General features: G+C 52.3%; 11 protein-coding genes across 11 annotated transcripts; 6 read left to right on the forward strand and 5 right to left on the reverse strand.

Moving 5' to 3' along the window:
• Positions 1-669: 669 nt before the first annotated feature.
• CABS01_03514 (uncharacterized protein) lies at positions 670-1,981 on the forward strand (the record flags this gene model as incomplete). The annotated part of the gene is made up of 3 exons (XM_060536889.1): positions 670-1,057; positions 1,297-1,616; positions 1,706-1,981. 3 exons carry the CDS (start codon positions 670-672, stop codon positions 1,979-1,981), a joined length of 984 nt encoding a protein of 327 aa, XP_060392808.1.
• A 157-nt stretch (positions 1,982-2,138) lies between these two features.
• Positions 2,139-3,687, reverse strand: CABS01_03515 (FAD binding domain-containing protein; the record flags this gene model as incomplete). Its single annotated transcript, XM_060536890.1, has 2 exons — positions 2,139-3,138; positions 3,194-3,687. 2 exons carry the CDS (start codon positions 3,685-3,687, stop codon positions 2,139-2,141), a joined length of 1,494 nt encoding a protein of 497 aa, XP_060392809.1.
• A 1,694-nt stretch (positions 3,688-5,381) lies between these two features.
• On the forward strand, positions 5,382-5,546 carry CABS01_03516 (spherulin-1A; the record flags this gene model as incomplete). Its single annotated transcript, XM_060536891.1, has 1 exon — positions 5,382-5,546. One exon carries the CDS (start codon positions 5,382-5,384, stop codon positions 5,544-5,546), a length of 165 nt encoding a protein of 54 aa, XP_060392810.1.
• A 1,923-nt stretch (positions 5,547-7,469) lies between these two features.
• On the forward strand, positions 7,470-8,802 carry CABS01_03517 (tyrosinase central domain-containing protein; the record flags this gene model as incomplete). The annotated part of the gene is made up of 3 exons (XM_060536892.1): positions 7,470-7,868; positions 7,943-8,015; positions 8,075-8,802. 3 exons carry the CDS (start codon positions 7,470-7,472, stop codon positions 8,800-8,802), a joined length of 1,200 nt encoding a protein of 399 aa, XP_060392811.1.
• Positions 8,803-8,876: 74 nt separating this feature from the next.
• Positions 8,877-10,208, reverse strand: CABS01_03518 (trichothecene 3-O-acetyltransferase; the record flags this gene model as incomplete). The annotated part of the gene is made up of 1 exon (XM_060536893.1): positions 8,877-10,208. The coding sequence occupies one exon, from the start codon at positions 10,206-10,208 to the stop codon at positions 8,877-8,879; it is 1,332 nt and encodes a 443-aa protein (XP_060392812.1).
• Positions 10,209-11,475: 1,267 nt separating this feature from the next.
• Positions 11,476-12,651, forward strand: CABS01_03519 (beta-lactamase; the record flags this gene model as incomplete). The annotated part of the gene is made up of 1 exon (XM_060536894.1): positions 11,476-12,651. The coding sequence occupies one exon, from the start codon at positions 11,476-11,478 to the stop codon at positions 12,649-12,651; it is 1,176 nt and encodes a 391-aa protein (XP_060392813.1).
• Positions 12,652-13,494: 843 nt separating this feature from the next.
• Positions 13,495-14,528, forward strand: CABS01_03520 (aflatoxin biosynthesis ketoreductase nor-1; the record flags this gene model as incomplete). The annotated part of the gene is made up of 5 exons (XM_060536895.1): positions 13,495-13,537; positions 13,616-14,102; positions 14,174-14,224; positions 14,281-14,380; positions 14,454-14,528. The coding sequence occupies 5 exons, from the start codon at positions 13,495-13,497 to the stop codon at positions 14,526-14,528; spliced, it is 756 nt and encodes a 251-aa protein (XP_060392814.1).
• A 1,503-nt stretch (positions 14,529-16,031) lies between these two features.
• On the reverse strand, positions 16,032-17,257 carry CABS01_03521 (cellulase; the record flags this gene model as incomplete). The annotated part of the gene is made up of 2 exons (XM_060536896.1): positions 16,032-16,835; positions 16,892-17,257. 2 exons carry the CDS (start codon positions 17,255-17,257, stop codon positions 16,032-16,034), a joined length of 1,170 nt encoding a protein of 389 aa, XP_060392815.1.
• Positions 17,258-18,531: 1,274 nt separating this feature from the next.
• Positions 18,532-20,984, reverse strand: CABS01_03522 (DNA photolyase; the record flags this gene model as incomplete). Its single annotated transcript, XM_060536897.1, has 3 exons — positions 18,532-18,625; positions 18,907-19,452; positions 19,522-20,984. The coding sequence occupies 3 exons, from the start codon at positions 20,982-20,984 to the stop codon at positions 18,532-18,534; spliced, it is 2,103 nt and encodes a 700-aa protein (XP_060392816.1).
• A 694-nt stretch (positions 20,985-21,678) lies between these two features.
• Positions 21,679-23,730, forward strand: CABS01_03523 (uncharacterized protein; the record flags this gene model as incomplete). The annotated part of the gene is made up of 3 exons (XM_060536898.1): positions 21,679-23,112; positions 23,603-23,635; positions 23,713-23,730. The coding sequence occupies 3 exons, from the start codon at positions 21,679-21,681 to the stop codon at positions 23,728-23,730; spliced, it is 1,485 nt and encodes a 494-aa protein (XP_060392817.1).
• An 818-nt stretch (positions 23,731-24,548) lies between these two features.
• CABS01_03524 (uncharacterized protein) lies at positions 24,549-25,040 on the reverse strand (the record flags this gene model as incomplete). Its single annotated transcript, XM_060536899.1, has 1 exon — positions 24,549-25,040. One exon carries the CDS (start codon positions 25,038-25,040, stop codon positions 24,549-24,551), a length of 492 nt encoding a protein of 163 aa, XP_060392818.1.
• Positions 25,041-25,265: the final 225 nt, after the last annotated feature.

Raw genomic sequence — 25,265 nt, forward strand, 5'->3', positions numbered from 1 at the left:
GACGTTTGTATAATTTGAGATTCTGATTCGTGGAGAGTCTAGACACTATCCACCGGCTGCTCTTTGTTGCCGGGGTTGGGTTGAAGAGACGAGATACATGATTGGTCAAGTTTCGTGCCATGGCCAGAAACAACCTGTAACCAACAAGCAAAGTGAGTCGAGGGCTGTCCATTCGTTCGAAGACCGCACGCGGCGGAGGGAAGGAGGCAGCGGGAGAAGATGAGGAGGGGGGCCGGAGACGAAGCCAAATGTCGACAACACAGTCAGCTTTCTGGCTTTCTCCAGACATTCTCCTCTTTCGATTCTGCCACACACCCTTCCCGTCAGTCAGGATTTCACTCCTCTCATCTCGTGCACCAGAAACCCTTGTGTGACCCGAGCGTTTGCTGGAATAGGCAAATGCCAACCTTGTTCCCAGATCATCACGGACGTCTCCCGAGCCACTGAAGCTTGCTCAAGTCACCCATCTCGTACCTCTCGTCCCGGCCCTACGGTTCAGTTCGATTAGCGGGTTTCTCTCGCCGCCTTGCTATTCGGTAACGAAGGTCCTTGACTCCATTTTCGAGGTGAACCGGGAAGGGGTACGAAGGGTACGCCATCCGAGGTCGTTCAACATCCAGCCCTTACTCCTTCGCCTCTCGACGACAGTGGTCCACGGCTTCGCCCGCGATGCCGCCCGCGAGCAAGGGCGGCGGCAGGAGCCGGGAGGAAGGGTTCCTTTTTGTGCCCATCACCCATCCAAGCGAGACCAAGGCCTGGAAGAAAAAGGTCAGATCGCACGCCGCACGGAATCCAAAAGCCCGTCAGCAGCGGGTGGCCGCCTATCAGAAGTCAACCACACCTCCTGATCAAAGCCAAATCGAAGATTCCCCGGCTCGCCCATCGATTCAATCTGTGAGGTTGTGGCTTGTCACGACCCTGAAAAACGGCTCGCGTTCTGGCCACACCCCCCTTCTCGCCGGCAGCCCCGTTTCAATGCTCGGCGCCGCTAGAACGGATCCATTCAACGCCTTCGTCAGGAGGGTCACTATCCAGGAGCAAGGACTTCTTGACCACTGTGAGTATGAGACCTGAAAGCTTGACTGATAATGTACATCAGCCTGTAGAAGTTGCGGGCCGTGACTGCAGTCAACCTTGCAAGTATAAAAGGGCGGGCTGCGGTATAAAGGAACCTTTCCCTGTTCCCTCCCGCCCTTCCCGTTGCTTGCATCCACAGACTGCAGCTCACACCTCGAAAAGAGCATGCTGTTTTTCTTGATTGTGCCAAGGCTAAAAGCTGACTATGTCTGTATGCAGTCCTGCGCAGCATGGCGTTACTAGAGTTGATCCGTTTGCCAGAGATGGAAGTGATGGTGCAAGGTGAACGAACGGCATTCTGCAAGATGATGACGACCTACTGGGTGCAGTCAGCCCTCGCCGATCCGGGAATGCTTTCTTTGGTACTGCTCTGGTCTATGCGACACCTTGCCACTGTACGAGAGGAGGGCTACAATGACCCCGTGATGACGATGTATAAGATGGAGACCATACGCCAGCTCAACGCAACAATCACCAGAGAGGGAAACAATATCAGTAACCTCACCATGGCCAAGAGCCTTTGCTTGGCATCAGACGCTGTAAGAGATCACCATATCCCCAGGGTTCAAGATCACATGCCTAGTATCAAGTGAGTACGACCATGACGTGCTAACACAAATCGTCCCAGAATCTGGTTGGAGAACCTGACGTAGCCGAAAAGCACTTGAAAGCCGTTGAACGCATGGCACTTTTGTGCACTGGTGGGACAAAGTCGGCTGTGGGAGAGGGGGATGAGTCGCTCAACGATCTGCAAATGTTCTTCAGCGAGAACGATCTGTCCCCGGCACACATGGCACAGGTCAATCTCAGCTTCAAATCAGAAGAATCGAAAAGAGCTGGGGGAGTGAACCGGAACATGGACTATGTGATACGTCCGACAAGAACTCCGACGAGAGCTGCCTAAATTACCTTACTAATACCAAAAACTACATCATGATATTTCAATGCTTGGTGCTAATGATCCACGCTTTTTTGTCTCATTAAAACAATTCTCATACACGCCCCAGCGTGGAACTAATGTGACAGTAAATAGGCTAGGTAGTTACATGTGTGCACATGACTTATGAGCCCACCCCCTGCGGGTAGGTGAACAAATTCTTGGGATCAAGCTTAGCCTTGATAGTCTTCAAACGCCCCAGATTATCCCGGTAGTACTGATCTTGTGCGTCCGCATTGCTGAGCTGGGAGTCGGCATAATTCACGTAGCGACCCCACTCATTAGTTGCCATGGTGTTTGTTACTGATGCCATCCATTTGCTGAGGAATTTGTATCCGGACTTTGGGTACGCAGAACTTCCAGAGGAGTCATAGAACTGCCACATGAGCACCTTATCACGATGGGCGTAAGCTGTCGCTGAGTTTGAAACCTGGGCTGTCTTGGTTTTGCCACCATGGACATCGATGAGGACGAACCAGCCGCTGTCCGTCGACTTTGCTGTGTTCTGGTAGTAATCGGCAAAGGCAGCGAAGCCTGCATTCGAGACCGTCTTGGTCATGAGACTCGAGGCGTAGAAAGTATCGGATAGGCTTTGCGGTCCGGTCTCGTCAAGGGCCACTGAGCCGGCGTAGTGCTCCAGCTGGCCGATCCAGTCAGTCTGGGTAATGGTTGCGCCACCGACGTCGATACCTAGGGGTGAGAGGAACTTCTTGAGCACAGCGCGTGTCTGGTCTGCGGTCCCGTAGTAGAGGCCGTCAAACGCGGTGCTGTCGGCGGTGACGACGGCCCGCATATTTAACTCAATAGGCTTGTCGTTCTGGGCATACTTTTGGAGAGCCACGAGAGCCGAAGCCAGCTTGTCCTTCTTCAATGGTGATGAGACCTTGAACCATGTGACAACTGATGGAGCTGCGAAGGTGTTGAACTTGAACTCTGTAACGATGCCGAAAGACGACCCCGCGCCACGAAGGGCCCAAAAGAGATCCGTATTTTGGGTCTGCGATGCTTTGACGACCTTTCCGTCGGCCGTGACTACGGTCGCCTCAACGATCCAATCTTGCGCAAGGCCGTACATGGAAGATGAAAAGCCGAAGCCTCCATGCAAGACATGTCCCATACCAACACTGCCAATTTGGTGTTAGCCTCTTCCACAACTGACCAATGTACTTTGATGCTTACCCAGGACATGATCCATGTGAGATGGCCCGGCCTCCCTGATTAAACAGCTCCGTCGCGATGTGGCCAAGCCTCGCGCCCGCTTGCACCGTCGCAGTGTTATCGGAATTCAACGTCACGCCGTACATCTCGTCGAGCCAAACAACCACATGGCCGTTTTCGCCTCCGAGTCCGGCCGAAGAGTAGCTGTGACCGCCGCCTCGGGCTGTGACCTTGAGATTATACTGCGCTCCGCACTTCACGGCGGCCTGCACATGGCTGACATCGGTCGCCGTTACTACAACGGCTGGTGTGTATTGCAAACGAGAGTTGTAGGGCCGGATATCGTCGGACCAATCTGAGGATGAGGATACGGCAACTGGTGCCTTGGCGGCGTTGAGACACCCCTGGACTGTGTTGTTCGATGTGCCGGGTTTGGTTGCTGCTTCGGGCAACGGCTTAGCCACGGTCGAGTGAATGCTGCCAAGAGCCAAAGAAAGAATGATATTTGACCACATGTTATCAATGAATGTGAGTGAGCTTGCCTCGAAAGATGAGTTTCGTGGTCCAGCTCTCCGTGCCATGTAGGTTTATATGTCGACGAAGAGACTAGGACGTCTATTCCTGGTGTTGCACCTAGACCCATTCGCCTCCACGAGAGCGGTAAGGGTTCGGTAGGGCCGCCCGTCATCTCTTTGATCTTTGAACATGATCCGAACAAGCTTCTCCACGGGGCCATTTGGATTTGTGGGTTTTCTGGGGATCAGACCAGACAATGGAAAGAGGCGCCAGCTCCCAAGTTGATGACTGGTCTTTGTCTGGGGCCTTAGTCACAAACAGTTTAGCCCGGGGGTCGATCTGTTTGCACCGACGGAAACGGCCCAAGACCAAACCGATCGCAAATTTAGGCCTTTCAAACACGAGAAATAAGGTACTACCTAGGTACGGCGAGGCGGCCAAACTTCGGGAAGCCATATAAAAATTATAGAGAGGGCGCTTGTCTCGGGCTTTCCTGGGCCGTACCCCATCCTGTAGTCCTCCGAGATGAACAATGATTTCAAGGTCTACAAGGCTCGTAGGACAACCACCAACCGAAGGCCAGCTCGTCCGTAGTTTCGTCAAGGGTGAACTTCAAGACGAACGCTCCAATTGGGTCTAGCTGAGGAGCAAGCCGCAAGATGACTGCAAGTATTTGATGGCCCAATCCCAGCACATTATCCTCGACCACCGGCCTGGAGGGGTGCCTTAGCCCCTACTTAATTGTACCTTGGTGCCACACATGGTTCCTGTCTCAGCCTCTGAAATCATTTTTGACTGATAGCATCAGAGGCAGGGGATGCGCATTCATCCGCCATAATGTCAATATCGCCAAGTATCATGAAATTTTGTAGTTTCCATAGATCAATTGAGTAGACAATGTGATAAGTGCAACCGCACTTCCTAGCCTGCTAGGCTGTCCTCGCGCTGATGTGCAAGGAGTTGAGGGCTTGAGCCTAGGAGGATGATAAGTTGATCTCGACGATTGAGAAACACACCACACTAATTAATTAATATCTCACCCGACTCCTGAAGGATCTTTATGACAGCGCAGCATCTGCATGCCTCGATATAATAGGACGCACGTTTAATTTATCAACTCCTCTTTAGCTCCCACTTAGTACCTGTGCCTGCAATTGACGTCTATGACTCCTCCAGCCTCGCTCGTCTGGCATTTTTGAGATGGTTCTTCCGTTGGGGGCGAGCATTAAGCTGAGCAATCTTCACAAGTTTCTGCATTTCTGGGAAGTATAAAATAGATGTTGACTATCGAGAATCTTGACAGTGTCTCAAATGTGAAATACTCTACAACTTCGTTCTACTTCATTAAATACCTGTCTCAAAGGTGCCAACAATATCCTTCACGCTGCATTCTAGCACAATGTTGATCATTGTCTTCTACATTTCTTTCGTTGCGGGTATTGCCCTTACAGTAGACAAGCCAGTGAGCCCTGATATCAACACAAAGCTTAAAAAAAAAAAAAAAAAAAAAAAAAAAAACGGCTACTAAGCTCGACAAGTTGCAGCTCGTCAAAAATGACTATGTATTTGACTTCAAGAAACACGAGTACTTCACATACTCGCCCGGCGGCGTCGTGAACGCAAACGCAGCAACTTCTCCGCGGCAACTGGTCATGGGTTGACTGTCACCTGGCTCGCTCTTGGGCTCTGTGCTATGTTGCCGCCTCACTACCACCCCCGTGCCACCAATTTTGTGGCCGCTGTTGAAGGCCAGACGCAGACATGGATGATTCAAGAGAATGGTGCTGACCTAGCCACCACGACACTCAAGCCAGGACAGCTGACCATCTTCCCCAGGGGCAGTCTCCACCCCACGTAGAACAGGTATATTTATGGTTTATGACGGGGCGGCACGAATAAGCTCTTGGCTAATTGTAACCCCTTCTTGCAGGGTGCGGCTATGCCACGCTTATTTCAGCCCTTGACTCCGATGATACGGGCACCTTGAGTATACTCAACGGCCTTTTCAAGTTGCCCAATGACATGGTTCAGGCTGCCTTCGGAGGCATTTCGGGATCGAAGAGTAGCGAAGGAAGTGGAAATCGCGTTCCTGGTGTGGGCACCGGAGCTGCCCTCGGATCCGAAGAGTGCTTGGCTAGGTGCGGCATGGGAAAGCGCTAGAGTGAGGAACTAGAATGGCGATGATGCCAGGAGTTTGCAGGCTGAGCGAACCGTTTCAAGTATGAAGTTCCGAATCTTATGCTTTTCTTTTCGTTCTATTTGGGTTGATAACGCGATTATGCTGATATTTCACTTCGTAAATGTTTATTCAGTTTGCTTGTGAAGTAATGAACAAGAAGAAAGAACTTCTTTCTGGGGGGTTGGAGAAGTGTCACTCAGCAGTGATTAGGAGTAAAGGGATAGAGTAGGGAGTTTGCAGTTTCATTACACGGACATCCGTACCCTCCTTCAGGTGAGCCACTCATAGCGCGAGTTGAAGCACTGTTATCTCCTAGCCACTGTACCAAAGTTGCCATGATAGATCCTCCAACGCGGTTACGTGATCAATGAGTCAGTCAAATATGATGATGTTGCACCATGTTACCTTTTGACTCGTATCCTGACAATGAGAACGAGCCAGAGAGCTTTGGATAAGTCCTCAGAAAACTTGTGAAGCTGAAGTCTCCATTGCGACCATCATGTCTCCAGCCCACATAAAATCTTGTCAAGCAAGCACGGAAGCGTCAGGAACTTAGCCTGCAGTGCCACTGTATTCGGAGGTTGGCGAGACTGGGCTAAGCGATAGCCAAGCTAGTCTATTATTCGACGGACTTGACTGCCTAGGAATCAACTTATAGGAAAGACCTGGCGCTTAGCCCTAAACAAGGCGATCTGTGTCAGGGATGGAGCTATCCATATGGAAAGTCATTTTTAACAATATGACTAGCTTTCCTATAGGTCATGGTGATAATACTCACATAGATTGCTTCCCCACTTGGGTGCAACTCAAAATGCTATGAAACATTGGTGACCCCGAGCTGCGGAACCGAAAAGCTCCCGACCATCACAGAGCTTATTCTATCAACTCCAGTTTCACAAACCTAAAATAGGTGCCAATACTTCTCGGCTGCTAAAATGCTTGTTTGCAGTTGAAGGTGACCTTGCATCAGGAATTACACCCATGAGCCTTAGCGATGAAATTAAGGTTATTTTGAGAGCCTGGGTTTCAATTCTGACCTGCTCTATGAGGACTAGAACCCTGGACAAGTATAATGCAGTCTATGTTCACACGCGAGTCACTACCTTGGACCACGCTGACAAAAAAGTGCCCGTAAATTCAAGCCGTGAACTTGGCTGTGTCATTGCGGCTGTTCGGCGCGCTTGACCAGGCTTGAGGGTGGTGCCCCAGATAACAAGGTTCCGTGCTAGAACCCACGCGCAATCCTCGCTTTCGTACTCTGAGTCGGGATCCTGTAAGCGATGTTGCAATTTGCATCTCCAAAGACTAGTAGAGTACGCCACGAGATTCACGACCCTGGCCCAGGATGATGCTGTCACCGCAACTGCAACTGGTCATCTCCCAAATGGATCGCGGATGGATTTCCTTGGACCCACGGGCACTTGATATCGGGAGGTTTTATATAGTTTTGCTGTCATCTTGTTGAACTTAAGTACCTTGGAGTCCGCTCCATTATCCGTGCCATCTTTCATCAACCAGCCTAATATCCAATCATTGACCGCGCTTAGAGGCCATTGAAGTTCTTGCAGTCGAGCACTTTTCGGCGTCCACTCTTTTCTCACCATGAGTCCTTCTCTTCTCAGCGCCTTTTCGGTGCTTTTATTTGCCACTTCCTTCTTCCTCCCCATCAAGGCCGCGGCACCATCTTACAACTTTACCCAAGAGGCCATCAACAACGGCGACGCCCTTGCTCAACTTGCTGCACAGGCTCTGGCTAACTCTAAAGAATTGCACCAACGTTTGGGTGCATTTGCGAACTCAACATGCACGCCGGACAAGGTTCGCGTCCGCCGAGAATGGAGAACACTCCCTGCCGAGCAGAGGAGAGCCTTTGTAGCTGCTATTGAGTGTATGCAGAGTTCCCCGAGCTTGTATGAGCCGGGAGTGATGCCTGCTGCAAAGACTTTGTATGATGACTTTGTGGCTATCCACCTCAAGCAGACTCCTGTCATTCACAGAACGGTAAGAGCGCAAGTTTGGTGTAAGAAAAACGATGTTGTGCCGAGAGCTAACGTTTCTCTTGTTCTTCTGCCTAGGCTAATTTCCAGGTCTGGCATCGCCTGTACACAGACGTGTTTGAGCAAAAGGTCCGCGAATGCGGTTATACTGGTAAGCATTTGTGGCTTATTGCCTGACCATCTGTCAGTATACATCTGACACAATCTTAGGTACGTTTCCCTTCTGGGAATGGGGTTATGATGCGGAAGACCCTACGCTGTCACCTCTCTTTGACGGATCGGACACTTCCATCGGCAGCAACGGCGCCTTTGTTCCTCATGAAGGCCTCGAAATTCACCAGGCTTACACCAACGTAACCCTCAAGCTCGAGCCCGGATCTGGTGGTGGGTGTGTCATGTCGGGCCCCTTCTCTAAAATGACGGTCAACCTCCCCGTCGTTCAGAACACAGACACTCCTCTCGCTGCGGACCCGCGCTGCCTGCAGCGAGACCTGAACAAGCACGTCTCTTCTCGGCACACCACATTTCGGAACACGACGCTCCTTCTGACTGAGCACAACACTCTCGAGTCGTTCTGGGGCTTTTTGAATGGTGATGATCGTTACATCAACCCCTTTGAGCTAGGAGTTCATGCGGCTGGCCACTGGCAGCTCGGAGGCGACTCTGGCAACAACTTCTTCATCTCTCCGGCTGACCCAGCATTCTTCCTGCACCACAGCCAGATCGACCGTGTTTATTGGATCTGGCAGATGCTTGACTGGGAGAACAGGCAGGATATCTTTGGTACTGTTACGATGCAAAATATTCCCCCGAGCCGCAACGGCACTTTGGACGACCTGGTTGATCTTCGGCCTTTGGCTGGGCCAAGAAAGCTGAGGGACCTTATGAGCACGATTGGAATCGGTGGCTCTCCATTTTGCTACGTCTACGAGGGGTAGTTGCTCCTGTGGTATCAGATCAAGATTAGGGGGGACAGAATGGCAGTCGTTGAAGGGCCTGGAATGCCCGATAATTACTTTCCTATGTACTTTGAATACTTCAACCATAATTCATCCTTCTTTAACCCATTCATGTCCTCGTCCCTTAAACATATTGCTAGTGCGATGCTGCCATCTGGTGCCTTGGGAAGCAGGTAGCCAAGACTCTCCACGGGTGTGAATTGCGGTCTCCGGACCGACTCAGGCTTGCCCAATCCCAATCCAAAGTCGTGCTCATAAAGATCGAGTTTCGCCCAGGAACTAAAAGCCAAATCTCTATCGAGATGAAGGGTCCCGGTGAATGAGAAGACACTCTTATCGGCCGCTTGGTTCATGAGTGTCGCCAAAGCTCGTACTCCATAGCTCAAGGCTGTAGGATCCACAGCAGATCGGAGCTGAGATGCCGCTTCCCCCAGTGGTCTTTCGATGAGGTCCTTAATCGCCATGGAGTTGTTCGTCATGCTTTGGATGAGGGCTGGGAAAGTTTGAGGAATGCCCATGTATCCTCTCACATTGATGGCTCGAGCGAGCTTAGTTGTCGCTTCGTGTGATAGGCGGTTCGCACGAATGCGGCTGATTGACTGCCAGACGAAGGCAGTAAGGGCATCGTCTGTTGTGATGTAGCCTGACTTGACCGTCTCCGAAGCCAATGACTTTAAGGCTGAAAGAGAAGCTGCAGAAAAGTCAAAGTAGGCCCAGCTGCACGTGGCAGGTGCCGTTGCCGGCGTTGCTGAGGGCTTGATGATCATCGCATCAGTCTCGGGCCCACCCTCAAAGTCGTCGAGGAGGGGAATAATGTTGTGTCGTGACAGGTTTCCAGTTGCAATTTCCTCTTCGGTGAAGTCTTCGCCCATGCACGCCTTGGACAGGAGTTTGATGAGTTGTCCTTGCCCGGTTCCATCGAGCACCTGATGGTGGCCAAGGAATGCGAGAACGAGCCCGCCTTTGATGAACGTAGCTTGGGTGATGAAAACTGGCTCAGGTTTCCCTACTAGATTGGGATCGATGGGTAGAGTCGGGCGAGGACAGACGATGCTTTCGTCAAGCATGGCGAAGGGAAAGCCTGACGTTTTCATGTCTTTCATCGACGATACTGATGGGTCCTCTCTCAGATCCTTGACAATCAAGGGCGGGGTTGGTTCCAGTGGCGCGATCTTGAAGATGCCAGTGTTACCTTCGCTCGCGCCCTCGTTGATTATCTGCCCTGCAACCCAGGGAAACCCGGCGGTAAGTCGCTCAAGACCGCTTGTCAGAGTTTTGGTGATGTTTGCATAGGATTGGTCATCTTGGACGGAAAAGCAGACCGCTATCTGGGTGTAGATTTTGAGAGTGGGCTGCTGGCCCAGAATCTCGATAGGCTCGTCCATGTTTTTTGAAGTGACTTGATGTATGCAAATGTCAGAAAACGCAACTGTGTCGCCGGAGATGCGAAGGGGTCTGTGATGTGGTGATGTCGAGTGAGTTGAAGTCGGAAGGAATTGACTGCAAGCCCGTCATGTCATCCCTGGTATTTAATCAAACGGGGCTACAGGTGAATAAGTATTACTACGGAGTAAGCAACATGCTCTATTCAAGCATTGTCATACCTAGCAGCCCTGAATACCCACAATGAATCATCATGGCTCACTGCAGCAGCCAACTCTCATTGGTTCGACAATCTTACGTCGCCCCCATCTCGCAGGAGGAAGTTCACCCCCAAAACAAGCAACCGTGACGGCATAGGATGCTCGAGACGTGACAGAAAGACCGCAACGACGATGTTCGTGAGAAGGCCGCAGACGTGAAGGATTGCAGCAGCATGAAGCCCCCATCGCCACCCGACAGTGCCGCTGAAAACACCGCCCAGGGCAAGACCTAGTCCGAACCCAACGGCTTGGCCATCGCCCATGGGAGAAAAGGCCAATATTTCTCGGAATGATGCAGAGGTACTGGTGAGAGTTGGGTGAGAGTTGAGCGATTGGAGGTTGAAACGAGGGTAGGCCTACCCGTTGTTACTCGGTTGATGCCACCCGCTCTGCGCCGCAACATTACATTGACCTTTGCCCGGGGAATTCGAGAAAACTCTCTGTACCAGTCATCAAATGATAGATACTCCATACACTAGCTGGAAAGACTCTTAACTGGGTTAATTCCGGGTCACCTCGGAAGTTGCGCGTTATCCCCATGGCCTGCGCCTGAAGCCAACAACGGTTAGCGACAGTAAGCAGCGAGGCACCCAGAGCGCCAAGAAGCACCGCTGGCCTGTGTGCCTGCTGAGGCCCTAGAACAGACACACTCCGTCCGGCCAGTCGGCGGGTGAAGCACCGACTTCTCAGGCGCCACGCGCCGCTCCGATGGCCGGGGAGTCGGCAGTGGTAGCTACCGACACTGCACTGCGAGACGCTCTAGGGTGGAACGAAGACCTGCGCTTGGCAGCCTGCATCTGAAGCCGTGATGGCTCGGAGTGAACAACCACCGACAATGTAGGTGTCGTTGGCATCATATCAACTATAAAAGGAAAACATGTCTCGCTGTACTCTATGAGTTTTGTAAAATCAGCCTTCATCATCGACTTTTCAATCAACTCCAGCCCCACCATACAACTTACAACTCGACCAAGTCCACTGCTTATTCTTGGTTAACAGTCTCGTCATCATGACAGAAACACGAACACAAACGCACGGCACTTGCGACCCTAAGTTTCAAGAGGTACGCAAGCAACTTCAGGACTATATCGACAGTGGAGAAGAAGTCGGCGCCGCCATTGCTGTCAACATTGAGGGCAACGATGTTGTAAACCTGTGGGGTGGCTACACGGACAAGGAACGCACCCAGCCATGGACCAAAAACACCCTCGTCACCATCTTCTCCTCCACCAAGACCGTCCTCAGTCTCGCCATCCTCATTCTCGTCGACCGAAAAATCCTTTCGATCAACGACAAGGTCTCGAAGCATTGGCCTGAGTTCGCCGCCAATGGTAAAGAAGATATCGAGATCCGCCATATCCTCTCTCACACGTCGGGGGTCTCTGGCTGGGATGCCGATGGACCGCTCTCTTTCGAAGAAATCTCTGACCTCGACGCGGCTGCAGCAAAGCTAGCTACGCAGGCACCGTGGTGGGAACCCGGCACAGCATCTGGATATCACTCATTCACGTTTGGCCATCTACTAGCAGCCATCGTCCGTCGCGCGACGGGTACAACGCTAAGAGATTTCATCATGGAAGAGATCGTAAAGCCACTGGGCGCAGACTTTCACTTTGGCGTTTCCGACAAAGAACTCCCCCGGACGACGGATGTTATTTCCGCACCTATGCCTCCCCTCGGTCCCGGCATGGGTCCCCAGCCGGGCTCCATCACGTTCAAGACCATGAACCCCATGCCCTTCCCCTCAGACTTCGCTAACGGTCCTACCTGGCGCCAGGGCGACATCCTCGCCGGGAGCGGGCACGCCAATGCCTACGCGCTCACGCGAATTCTCTCGATCATCAGTCTCGGCGGCAGCGTCGACGGCAAACGTTTCCTCTCACAAGACACCATCAACCTCATATTTGAGCAACAATCCAACGGGGTTGATCTTGTTATGGGCGTGCCTATGCGTTTCGGTATCGGATTTGGCATTACGGGCGAAGGTGGTACGGCGGTTGCTGATTTCCTGCCTAACGGACGTATATGCTTCTGGGCAGGCCTCGGTGGATCATTCGTCGTTATGGATCTAGACAGGAAAATCACCATCGCATATGTGATGAATAAGCTGTCCATGTCGGGTTTGGGAAACAACGCTGCGAAGTCATACATCAGGGCCATTTATAAGGCATTAGAGGAGCAGTGACATGAGGTTGTAAAGGGTTGTACAACACGACTTCTCGGTTCCATCGAATAGTTGTTATGTAATGCACTCAATGGTACAATAGGATTTGCAATTATCATGCTCCGGCATCACTTGCCCCAGGACTCCATGATGATGAGATCAATGTCGCAAGGTTCAGCACGAGAGTACCTTACCGAAATCGTTGCCTAAGGTACGTGAAATCAAGCTTCTCGAGTTCCACAGACGGCAGGCAGAAGTTTAGGGGATAAGCTTCCTTAGCTCTATCAAGTCATTGCGATTGGTTGATCATGAGATCTATGCTCTAGCATGGGCTCGCAATGTTGAACATCATCTAGCCGGTTGACCAAGATCACATCAGTGCGTGGTCGCGAGCCGGACTGTCGTTCAAACCGCATCTGCAGCTTGTCTCCACGGTCATGCGGCAACAGTACAGTAAACCCGTTTTGGGGCCCGCATAACTCGCCAATTTCCTCATTACGACTGGTTCGGATGCGTTTTCAGATAAACAGGCAGCAAGTATTCTTCTGGTGCCGCATTTCCAACAAAAACATGCAGTTAGCCCCTCACTACGATGTACCTTAGGCAGCAATTTACTCCGAAAGCGAACGACACCTAGCCAAGAAAAGACTAGACGGTTTCTTTTGTCTCAGTAGCTTCGAATAGTTTGTAAGTGGTTTGAGGTTTTATAAAGAGACTGCAACATTTTCTATCATCACAAGAGATCCGATCACAGGCTATACGCCAAACACCCCTTTTGCCTGCCATCTCGCTGCTTCCAACCTGAATACTCTTTACTTCGAAACATATTTACCTGAATCTTCTGAGATTTGAAAAGAACAGGAAATGTCTACCTCAACTGTTGTGCTCATCACTGGAGTCAATAAAGGTGGGCTCTCTTCCTTGTCTTGATGCTGTTTCTCAATCAAGTTGAGGTAATGACGTCCCGAACCTAATGGCGCGCCAGGTATCGGGAAGGGACTTCTGCAAAAGTACCTTGCTCGACCGAAGCATACAATCATCGGTAGCGTGCGGGATACCAAAGCCCAAGCATCCCAAGACTTGGACAAACTTCCCAAAGCCGAAGGCTCCCGCCTTCTCCTCGTCGGCATCGACAGTATTTCATCGACCGATCCTCTGCAGGCGTTCAAGGATGTCGAAGCAGCTGGAATTGAACATGTAGACCTCATCATCGCCAACGCTGGTATGGGCCCCATGCCACCCAAAAAGCTGGACACCGCGGAAATCGAAACAGTAGAGTACACCCTGCAGGTCAACACTCTGGGTCCCATTCGTCTCTTCCAGGCTTTCAAGCCACTTCTCGACAAGTCCACTTCGCCGAAGTGGGTTTCGGTATCGAGCGGTGCCGGCTCCATCACCAACTGCGAGAAGTACATGGCGTTCTATGCTGGTGCTTATGGCGTGTCTAAGGCCGCTCAGGATTGGTTCACCGTGTAAGTGATTAGGCAAAGTCAGATGGTGGACAAGCTCCGGAATTAGATCGCTTACAACTCGCTCATGGCAGAGCTATTCATGCCGGCAACCCTTCTCTGGTCGCATTTGCCATTCACCCTGGGTAAGCAGCTTCTGGAGCTGATAGTTGTCGACAAAACATGCTGACCTAAGGCGTAGCCATGTTCAGACGGAGATGGGCAACATCGGTGCGCGCATCATGGGGCTTAAAGAAGCACCGCATACGATTGAAGAGAGTACTTCGAAGACGATAGACTTAGTAAGTTGTTCCGATGTCTCCTGACTCTCTTCAAGTAATTGGGAATTAGGCTGGCTGACTGAGATATTGATAGATCGACAACGCAACCCGCGAAAGTACGTCGGGCAAGTTTATCAACGTCATTACCGGCCAGGAAATTCCCTGGTGAAGTGCTAGCTCCACATGATCCTCTCAAAGTCAGAAGCTAGAGAATTGAAAGTTCTAGAACATTGATGCCACAGCCTGGATTCGAACATCGGCAAAAGGTACCTGGGTGATCTTGGCAGCATTCAGGACTTCAGTTGTGAATGAAGACTATAGAAGACATGAATCATCCCTTTAAGACTATGATATAGGCTCAGTGATGATCTACTTCGCTGGCCCAGTCTTGATGTCCTCGTAAGCAATCGCGTACAGTGGCCTCAGATTTCCCATTTCCTCACATGCAGAAAACTTTCAGCACTTCTTTTTCAAGCGATACGTGATGTGCCTGCAGATGACTTTGACGACTGGTGGCGCAGGAGGTAAACTTGCCCACTGGTTCTCTTCAAAAGCAACATCGTGGTTTGATAAGCAGAATGGCAGACCCTTGATCAAGCCGAGAGCTTTCTACGAGACGAAGTTACAGATGTCAGCTAACCGCCATGAACTGGTAGCGCGCTAATTACACTAGGGCATGCCTAACTACCATGCCTAGGCGCAATTGGCGGGACGCCATAGATAGGCTGATTTTAGACTGAGCGCCGATGAAGATGGTGGTCTTGGGGCTGTTGCTGGAGAATTGAAGGTGATTGCTTGGTGACTGGACTTTCCGTGAAGTTTTCCCCGTTGAAAAAATTACATAGAGGTCGATCCACAGCAGAACGTCCTCTTCACCCTTGCCATTACCTTCACTACCAATATCATATTCCAACACTTCGAAAGTATTCGATAGAGGATATTCAAAAGAAAAAGGCGAACACGAGTAATGGTAGAGATGATGGCGATAACAAAGATAGAAATCGAGATTCGGGCAGTGATAGAGGTCGAAGTGACACTAGGAATAACCTCCCGGGATGTGCTGGGTGTCAGGCCATTTGTCTATCCACCTGCAGCTACCTGACGAAGGGACCGCGAGTCGGCAAGGCATTGCACTACTTCCTTTCTATCTTAATGGCTTTAATCTCGACGATGAGATTGAAGTCTCAATTGTTAGATAAAAGCCTCAACGATCAGATTGAATTATGAAATCGAATTGCGTCTTGTTTCAATATCGCTGAAGGTACGTGTAAGGCAGAAAAATGTCCATGCCGGATTGGTCCGGGTGTGGTCCACTTTCTCGGTATGAGTGGGGCCGAGATACCGGCTCCTCACCCGGAGGGCCCCGATGGTGCGGTGATAGTTTAGCATCCACCGCGTCAAACTCTTCAACAACACAACTCATATCTTTCCAATCTCTTTCTTCTGTTCCCAATTTCAAGTCTCCTCGTGGCTGATGATCAGGACAAACCTCTAGTTTCCAAGCTTCAAGTTGACGTTTGTCATGTCTGGGTAAGAATCGAATCATATATACGAAGTGAATATGTACAGCAAATTTAAGGTATAAGCATGACCTTACAGCCATTTCAGACGTCCCCAGAGCACCTTCCTTGCGTTACACAGTACGCAAGGCTGTACCGCATCTCCAACCGCCTCACGCAACATACCCCTTCAACAAGGAGTTGTAATACGTGTAACCCGTGCCAGAGGGAGGCTCGAAACTGTAGATATAATCACCCCACCAAGGCCCGCTTGACCACCAAAGGGCCCCCAAAAATACTTCTGAGTTGGCCTTGAGGTAGTCAAGCATGCCCTTGACGGCGGCCTGGCATTGGGGGTTGGCTCCGCCGGCGAACTCGCCCAAGATACCAACCTTACCATTCTCGCGCAGCCAATTAGTGGCAGCAGTAAGTCTTTCAACGCCAATAGTTGCAGAAACACACGTTGCCGATGTACCGGAGCTGTCTGAGTCGAGGTACTGATGCATTTCGTAAACAATCTTGTTCAACGGGTCGGTGAGGGCCTTCATGTTATCGTTGACTGTCACCCACGACCAGGCGCCAGACCACTGATTTCCTTCGACGAAGATATACTGGGTTGCTCCTGCTGCGCGGATACCATTGATAGCGGCCTGGTTCAGGTTGAGTACAAGTGTCTGGTCCATGGTGTTATACTCGTTGTTCGTATCAAAGATGACGTGATCATTATTCTTGAACTGGGTGGCAAAGTTCTTCCACCACGTTTGGAAAGCACCAGTATCAGTGATGATGTTGTCGTAGAACCGTCCGTAGTTGTGGGGATCCAAGACAGCCCAGCCTCCGCTTGAGGTAATATGATTGATAACGGTTGTAAGGTTTGCCAGGTAGGCTGTGTTGAAGCCTGCCGTCAGGGAGTTTGGAGTCATGCGCTCCATCTTAAACTGGACACGGAATGTGTTGTAACCCTGGCCTCGAAGAGTCTAAACAAGTGTAAGTTTCAAGTCCAATTACCTAGACTGAACTCTCGGAAACTCACAGTAATGGTAGATGTGTCAGGGAAGATGAAATCCGTGCCCCAAACACCAGGCAGCGTCTTCTCTCCGAATTCACCACCGGCCTCGTTGACACCGAACCACTTCCAGCCGAGAGAGTCGGCAGGTGGAGAGGTTGCTGTGGCGGTGGATTTGGCCGTGGAAGTCGTCTTCGTGACGAGCGTCGTTGTGACCGAAGGCGCGGCCGTTCCGGGAAGACACTGGCTGTACCATTGGTTCGTAGCAGTGCATACTGAGCCGCTGACACATGTCGTTGCCCCAGCCCATCCTTGGCCCCCGCATTGCCCATACAGGGGCGCTTGTGCAGAGACGGCGCCGATGAGGGCTCCGAGAGATGCGAGGTGCTTCATGATGAGTGAGAGTTGCGTAGACTCTTTACGACTCTTGGGTATCTGGATGAAGAAGCAAATGGGAAGTATGTCTCGGCACATATACTTGGCTGTCTTCTTATAAGCCAGGCTTTAGAGCAGCATGTCACCTCCCAAGCTTCCTTTAGCCCATATTCTTATTTTCGTCGGCTCATGGAACCCTCTACTCCGTGGCACCTTCCCTCTTTCACCATGAAAGTTGGGAGCCCCCGTGGGGTCGCATGTCCCGCCCGACTCGCTACCGTTCTCACAGGGGTAATCTCAATGTTGCCTTTTGCGAATTTGCCTTATATCACCGGCTCTAGACTCCGTGAAGGGAACGATCTAGACTAGGTACCCTAGTCTGTTTCCCCTTGGGGGCCGGCATTCCTAGAGCCGCAGGTGCCATAGACTCGTGGTGAGGACGACAGCAACGTCGGACCGGCTCACTGGAATCACACAATCCGGAGAAGGGGCAGGTGACCTCGAAGAAATGCGACTACGTGGGACCAATGAGAGTATGTTTCATTTCCAGGAGTGGAAGAACGGGACCTGCGATGTCGGAAAAGTCGTGGTCTTTGGTGGGCGGTCGAGCCGGAGTAGCTGCCTCCGAGGTTGCATCGGGCCATCGGAACGCACTTTACAGCACATGACTACGACTCGAGCATTTTTCGGTACCGCGAAATGTGATGAATCCTTATTCACGATCCCACCAGTGATGAATTCGATTGAAATGAAGTTGAGAGTGGGCGCAAGGGGTAAGAAGGCCTGGGTCCCGCCGTTGGATGCTTCCGCCACGGCTCGTCGCTGCGTCCCAGTGCCTTCGCGAAACTGGTTCACTCACATACATACATTCTGTTTCGCGATAGCAGCTCTAAGTATTGTCAAGCTGACTTGGAAGTCGTCAATATACGCTTTGTGGTCACGAGTCTTGCGTTGACTTGGGTAACCCGCAGGTTGAGCGTTCGGAGAGTTCACGGCTTGGCATCTTGGCGTCGACGCCGGCAGCCACTTCACCAACAACTGTTGACCAACGGCTGTAGCCAATGCCAGATGCAGGTGACGGAACATGACTGCCGAGACTGTCGTAGATCTGTGCGACCCAAGGACCTTCTTGTCCGAACATCATCCTAGGCCTCGGTTGACGTCTAAAAGGCGAGAGGCTGTATGAACGTTACGAAAGATGGACACATCCAGCAAAGGTTCAACGTAAAGAAATGAAGATTCATTTGGATGATCGGAGCGGTGTAAAAAAAGTGTTTAATATAAGCAGATGATTACTGCTGCTGGTCAGTACTTCTCGAGAGAGACGGCGCCCATTCGACCGCGCTTGCGTCCCAAACCTTGACCGTGGATGCTGGCTTCGAGAGGCTGATCGAGAAGAACGCGTTACATCAACAGTAATCGAACGAATGATAAGGTCTCGAGAGAGGTGTTCGAAAGACTTGTCTTCACCCAGAGATACACACTATTTTGACTTGTCATGCTCGAGGTGAGGTATTTGGTCACGACAGACACTATTATGGTATTGCTTTCTATCCACCCAGGGGTAACATAACCTTGCTCGACGTCGAGACCAACCCCACCAAGACTTGCAACACTACCTTACAAAGACCAATTGGTCGACCACAGGCCTAAGCAGTAATGCTCACAAGTCGGTTCTGCCCAATCCAGCCTTGTACGCCGATAAGGCTCGTTCACGACATCCCTTGTGTTCAACCATGGGCTCGGGATAGCCTGCTTTCTTCGCCTGGGCGCCCGCACCGCGGTCGTACGGGGCGTGGATCGCCTTGCCCTTGATGCCCTTCAACTCAGGCACCCACTTGCGGATATAGTCTCCGTCAGCATCAAACTTCTCGCTCTGGAGGAGTGGATTGAAAATGCGAAAGTAGGGCTGGGGATCTACGCCGACACTGGCAGAGAAACCCCAGCCGCCATTGTTTGAGGCGAAATCGCCATCAATAAGGGTTTCCATAAACACTCGTTCTCCCATGCGCCAGTCAATAAGGAGATCCTTTGCGAGGAAGCAGGCGACGATCATGCGACATCGGTTATGCATCCAGCCCATGTGGACCATCTGGCGCATCGCCGCGTCGACAATGGGGAATCCGGTCCTGCCCTCTTTCCAGGCTTTGAAGTCGTCCATATCGTAGGACCATTCGATGTTTGCGTACTCGGGCTTGAAAGGCTTGTTCATGCTAGTTGGGACTTGTTAGTGATCAAGGCTTTCGGATTATGGACGGAAAGGGGAACGTTGTCCGACATACCAGACATATGGCCAATTTACCAAGACGTGCTTGTAGAAGTCTCGCCATGCCACCTCGCTGATCCATACCCGTATCCCCTCGTTGCCCGCATCCAGCTTCTTGGTCTTGTTGCGGTCCCGAGCGTACCGCACGCATGTTCTCGAACTGATGGTCCCACTGGCAAGGTGCACTGACAAGGTGGAGGTCCCGGCGTCGTGAGGGATGTTGCGTTTGTTGTGATACTGGCCGACCTTTTCCTCGCAGAACTTCTCCAGACGGCTTCGTGCCTCATGTTCGCCAGCCGGGAAGAAGGCACGGTAGCGCTTCTTCTGGTCGTCGTCGAGCTTCCGGTCTACAATCTCCTCCGGAATCTCCGTTTCAAATAGCTTGCCGTACTTCTCCCTTGCGCTGGATGGGTTCTTCGCGGGCGGATCGTATAGCTCGAGAAGGTCCAAGTTCTCGTGGACGTGCCGGACCCAGGCCCGGAACCAGGGTGAATAAACGGCGTACTGTTTGCCTGCCCCGCTGGTCAAAAGTCCGGGAGGGACGACGCACGTATCGTGCAGGACCTCGTACGAGAGGCCCTTGTCGGCAAACATGCGGACCATCTTCCCCTCTCGGCGGAGCTCGTCCACCTCGTACTCCATATTGGCAAACAAGTGGCTGGCCTCCCATTGATCCATGAGCTCAGCGATCCGTTCGGGAATCTTTTTGCGTTTTTCAACGGTCTCGACATAAAGCGGGATGTCAAGTTTGGCGAGGTCCTCCCTCAGAACATGCAGGGTCCTGAGCATAAAATCGATGCGGATGGGGGCCGTTAGATGCGCTTCATAGTCCTGGGGACTGACAATGAACATGGCGATCAGTGGAACGCCCGCTTCCTTGGCCTTAGCGCTCGCTAGAGACAGCGATCTGTTGTCTGTTGTCCGGAGGTCCATCTTGAACCAATGGACGACGGCGTTCTTTGTCTTGACTGCCTTTCTCGTTTTGGAAGTCTGCTCCAGAGCGGAGGTGAGCTCCTCGATTGGTCTTGGAAGTTCGTTCTCGTTGTAGGCGCGTGCTCGGTCGTTGCTCATCTCGTGTGGATAGAACTTCCGGAGGACGATCCCATGCTTCTCAGCGTCTTCGTGGAACGGGTGCGGCTTGCGCAGGGGATCTCCGCCATTCTGCTCCGTCTTGGTTCTCTTTCTCCCAGAGTCGCTAGACTCCGCCGCCGGTGCCGCCTTGCGCTTCTGCTTGGGCGGCATCGTGGTGAAGTAGTGAGGATGAGAGCGAGGATTCGCTGCTGTGAGGTTGATCGAGCTCGGTTGTCGAGTACTGCAGAGGAGGCGGGAGTTGCAGAGTTGAGAAAAGCTCAAGGCGGAAGTCGAGTTGAAGCGCGAGGCAAAGGGAGAAATGGCAGTAGTAGCAATCGCAACACGAGTATAAGAATGAGTTAGAGGTGGAAGCGCGTTGCTGGGGAGCAAGACGCGACAGGCGAGCATAAGGTGACGAAAACTGAGATTTTTCCAATCGAAAGACTGAATCTGAACTGTTTGATTGAATATTGCATGGTTCTAACTTTCGTCTGGCCCTCCCATCAAGCTCTTCAGCCTGTGGGAAGGGGCTTTGGACATGATCCAGCTGGAGAAAGGTTCACGATCGGCGCGATGTCTTGTGCGTCATCATGTTCCTGAAATCGGGAGATCTGGACGTGCATCAGCTCTAGCGTGCCATCTCAGCTCCCAAGGCCCTGGTTTAGCGGGGGCCCTGTTGCCCCGCCCGATTGGTTCAGGGATCCATGGCGGGGCGGAGAAAGCGAAAAGCGAATCTGATTGGCCTTTGGGGACCGTCCGTGCGGCTCGAGGTGAACGATCTGGACCAACGCCCGGTGAGCAGAAGCGCTTTCGGTAAGCCTCGGTGTATTATGGGTACCTTATGGGGTAAGGACGGAAAACAGTGCCCGGAGATCAGCCGGACCCACGCATCAATCTCACGTCACATGGCGATAAGAGCTGGCCCCCCGTAAGACAAGTTCCCCGATAAGCCCTGGGCCTTCTTTCCTGTTGTCGCAAGGCAGCTCGCTCAGCTCGCGACGACGAGATCGCCCCCAACTTACGACCTTCACGACAAAGACAGTATTCTACCTGACACCAGAACCGTTGTCGCCGATCCCCCAATCCCTCAACGACAGCAAACATGGACCCGGGCCGCAGAGCCATGCTCTCAGGGCGCAGATCACCCAGCCGCAGAGATCGCGAAAGAGACAGAGACATAGCCTCTCCACGACGCGACCCGAATAATCGCATCACCAAACCCTCGAACCTTCCCCCTTCTTCGCGGCCACGTCAGAACAACAATTCGAGCTATATGACGCAGGATGAGCAGTCTAGACAGTTTGTCGCCGATGAGGACAAGTTCGTTCTGAAACAAGCCAAGAAGAAGGCTGATATTCGAGTTCGGGAAGGCCGAGCCAAGCCTATTGATCTTCTGGCCTTCAATCTGCGCTTCATCGACGACGACCGGGACGTCTTCGACGACGACGATGCCGACTTGCACCTCAATGTGGCCTCTCCCGAGGAGGTCCTGCAGGGGCTCGACGAATCACAGCTACGAGACCTGGATTCTGACATCACGTCCTACCACACCCTCGAGCAAAACGACCGCAATCGCGACTACTGGAAGTCGTTGCAAGCCATCTGTGCCGACAGGCGGCAGAAGCTGAAACCACAAGGTCCAGACGCTCGGGTCGTGAGCACAGTATCCGAAGATGTCGACAAGATCCTGCGCCCCAAGACGTACGAGCAGCTCGAGGCACTCGAATCACAGATCAAGGCAAAGCTCCGCTCCAACGACGATATCGATGTCGACTATTGGGAGCAGCTTCTCCGCAGTCTGCTGGTGTGGAAGGCTAAGGCCAAGCTGAGAAAGGTGTCCGAAGCAATCAACGACAGCAAAGCCGCACTGCTGAAGCTGCAGGATCCGGAAAAGGCAAAGGCACTGGGCCACCACCAAGCCAACCATGCCGATTCTATTTCGGGCCCTGCAGCAGTCAGGAACCTGTCATCTGAACCAAGCAGGACAGAAACAAAGGCGGTACCTGTTTCAAGTGCGCCCCCGGGAACTGCTCGATTCGCTCAGACGGGCAACGAAGACTTTTCCCAAGCTACCAAAGCTCTATACGACCGTGAGGTCGCGCGTGGCATTGGTGAGGACGAGGAGATATTCACGGCAGAAGAGACCGTTGCAAGTGGCTCGAAACCTCAATGGGCTGACAAGCACCGTCCACGAAAGCCGAGATACTTCAACCGCGTTCAGATGGGCTACGAATGGAACAAGTACAACCAGACACATTACGACCATGACAACCCGCCCCCAAAGGTTGTCCAGGGCTACAAGTTCAACATCTTCTATCCCGAACTCATTGACAAGACCAAGGCGCCTACTTTCAAAATCATTCGAGAACACGGCAGGAAAAGGGGGGAGTCTTTTGCCGCAGCAGGGGAGGAAGATACATGCCTCATCCGATTCATCGCAGGTCCACCTTACGAAGACATTGCCTTCAGAATCGTGGACCGCGAGTGGGATTACAGTGCGAAGAAGGATCGCGGCTTCAAAAGTTCTTTCGATAAGGTATGTTTTGTGGCGTTTTCTACACCGTCTTCACGTGGCCCTTTTCATCTGCATCTTGTCTTGTTTCTCTCTCTCTCTCTCTCCCTTCTCATAGTGCTCGTGGCGGAGTCGACGCGGTGCATATGCACGGAGAGCACAAGAATCACTCAAAGGGGGGGGGGGGGGGTTGCAAAGAGCAACGCCCGCACAACTGTGCCCCTTACCCTTCTCTCTTTTCCTCGTTTCCCCAATCTGCCGTCATGTCGAAGGAACCGACCCTCCATGAGACCTTTCTCCAATGCCGTGATAGGCGGTCCACGAGGAGACGAGGGGAAGACAGCCTTCGCTTTCCGCCAGACCACCGACTCCGCCATTCCTCCCCCTCCCCCCCCCTCCCCTTGCCCAACCGCCTACACGCGCGCCTCTGGACATATTCTCCTGTTTTTCTGTCATATTACTTGACACCAGCCACCCTTGTCATGGCGTTGAGCTAATCTTATACTCCCTGCAGGGTATCCTGCAACTGCACTTTCAATTCAAAAAGGTAAGGAACAAGTCCCACTCCCACGTTTGATTCTCTCTGATTGCAACCATACTGACATGATGCCCCCCCCTCCGCAGATCTACTACCGGAAGTAATTGCCCCCAGAATCGGGCTGGGGTTGGAAAGGAGGCTCGCTCGTATTGTCACGATGCATCTACGATGTCACGATGTGACAGAATCAACCGGGTGGGCGGATACATTGGGACAACGTTTGGTGCTGGGAGGTTGTTTTGTTTTTGGCCTGGCCAGAAGTCAGGACAGATCTGTATCTGCTATCCATCTTCAGATCCCGTCCGCCTCATCTTCTTCTCCCGCTCGCTCGCTCGCCGGCCGCTCTCACTTTCGCTGGTACCACGTACATTCTCTCCTCTTTTTCTTCTCCTCCACCGTTCGGATCATACACCCGCCGACGACCGCAACAGACCGCCGCTGGCCGCGGGCCGACCTCCTGGGAAGACAAGAGAATGACGCACAATCACACAGGCGACCATAGCTCTCGTCTGCAACTAATCAATTGCCTCCTTTTCATCTTCTCGTGCAACTGTTGGTAGTTGGTACCAGGGCACCAAGGCATCAAGGCACCGGACGGGGCGCCAGGGCAACCCTTTTCGGACTGTTACTGTACCTTTACTTGGAATAGCTGCCTGGCCCCCACGACGCTAAGTGCTGCCGGCCCCGGACGACTGACATGATTCTAAGCAGACTTGTATGAAGCTATCCTGACCAGAGTCCGAGTACAATGGCTGCAGCTACTTGCTGATCTCCACGCCACCGCAGAGGAATCCACCCACCACCCTGCCACGCCTACCCTCTCATCTCTGGGCTGGCGATCCAACCCCCTTCACCGACTTGGCCGTTGGGCGTTGTCGGTGGGAAGACGGGGTACTATGACGAGCAGCAGAGTCCCTGGGTACTACTGACCTGGAACGATCGGTCTTCCCCGTGATGCACAGATGTAGAGAGGCAAAGAAACCCGAAACACCACTCTTGAGCAAGCGGCCACATTTCGGCATAGGCGGGATTGAATCTCCACCTTGACTACATGATTTCCCTGCTCTAAATCCGTGTCGACAGCGTTGAGTGTTAGGGAGCACCATAAACTTTCTAGAATCCGAAAATGATCTACGTGCCCGCGGGCTGGCATCAAGAGACCGATCATCCGCCTGCCTTGCAACTCTCCTACACTGGTACAAGCCAGGACTTTGAGGCAGCGCTCGTGGAGACGGCAGCGAGTGATTGGTCTTCTCGCCAAAGTCGATGCATGCGTCCGGTGTACCTGCTGCTGGTCTCCGAAGAGCTGTTGTTCTGCCCCAGATGCCTCCTTTCTCAGCTCGATAATTGACTGGCTGGTTGTCAAAGCTGGCTGGCGGGCCTCACTCCAACCATGAGAATGACAGGCGTACATGGTCTGTACATCTCATGTCGAGCTGTACCTGTTACAATATGCCCCGCCACGACCTGCTACCCACATGGGCCTGGTTGTGGATGTGTGCAACAACCTCTCATTCTCTCGCGTCTCCGCTCTCTCGCGATCTCGCCTGGTGTCTAGGTAGCCTCAGGCTTAGAGCATGTACCATGCCAGTATCCTGCCGTTGACCTCCCACACTCCCCCCTCTCCATCCGCCATCCC

The sequence above is a fragment of the Colletotrichum abscissum genome, assembly GCF_030869225.1.
Source record: "Colletotrichum abscissum strain IMI 504890 chromosome Unknown Scaffold_6.1, whole genome shotgun sequence".
Taxonomy (NCBI): domain Eukaryota; kingdom Fungi; phylum Ascomycota; class Sordariomycetes; order Glomerellales; family Glomerellaceae; genus Colletotrichum; species Colletotrichum abscissum.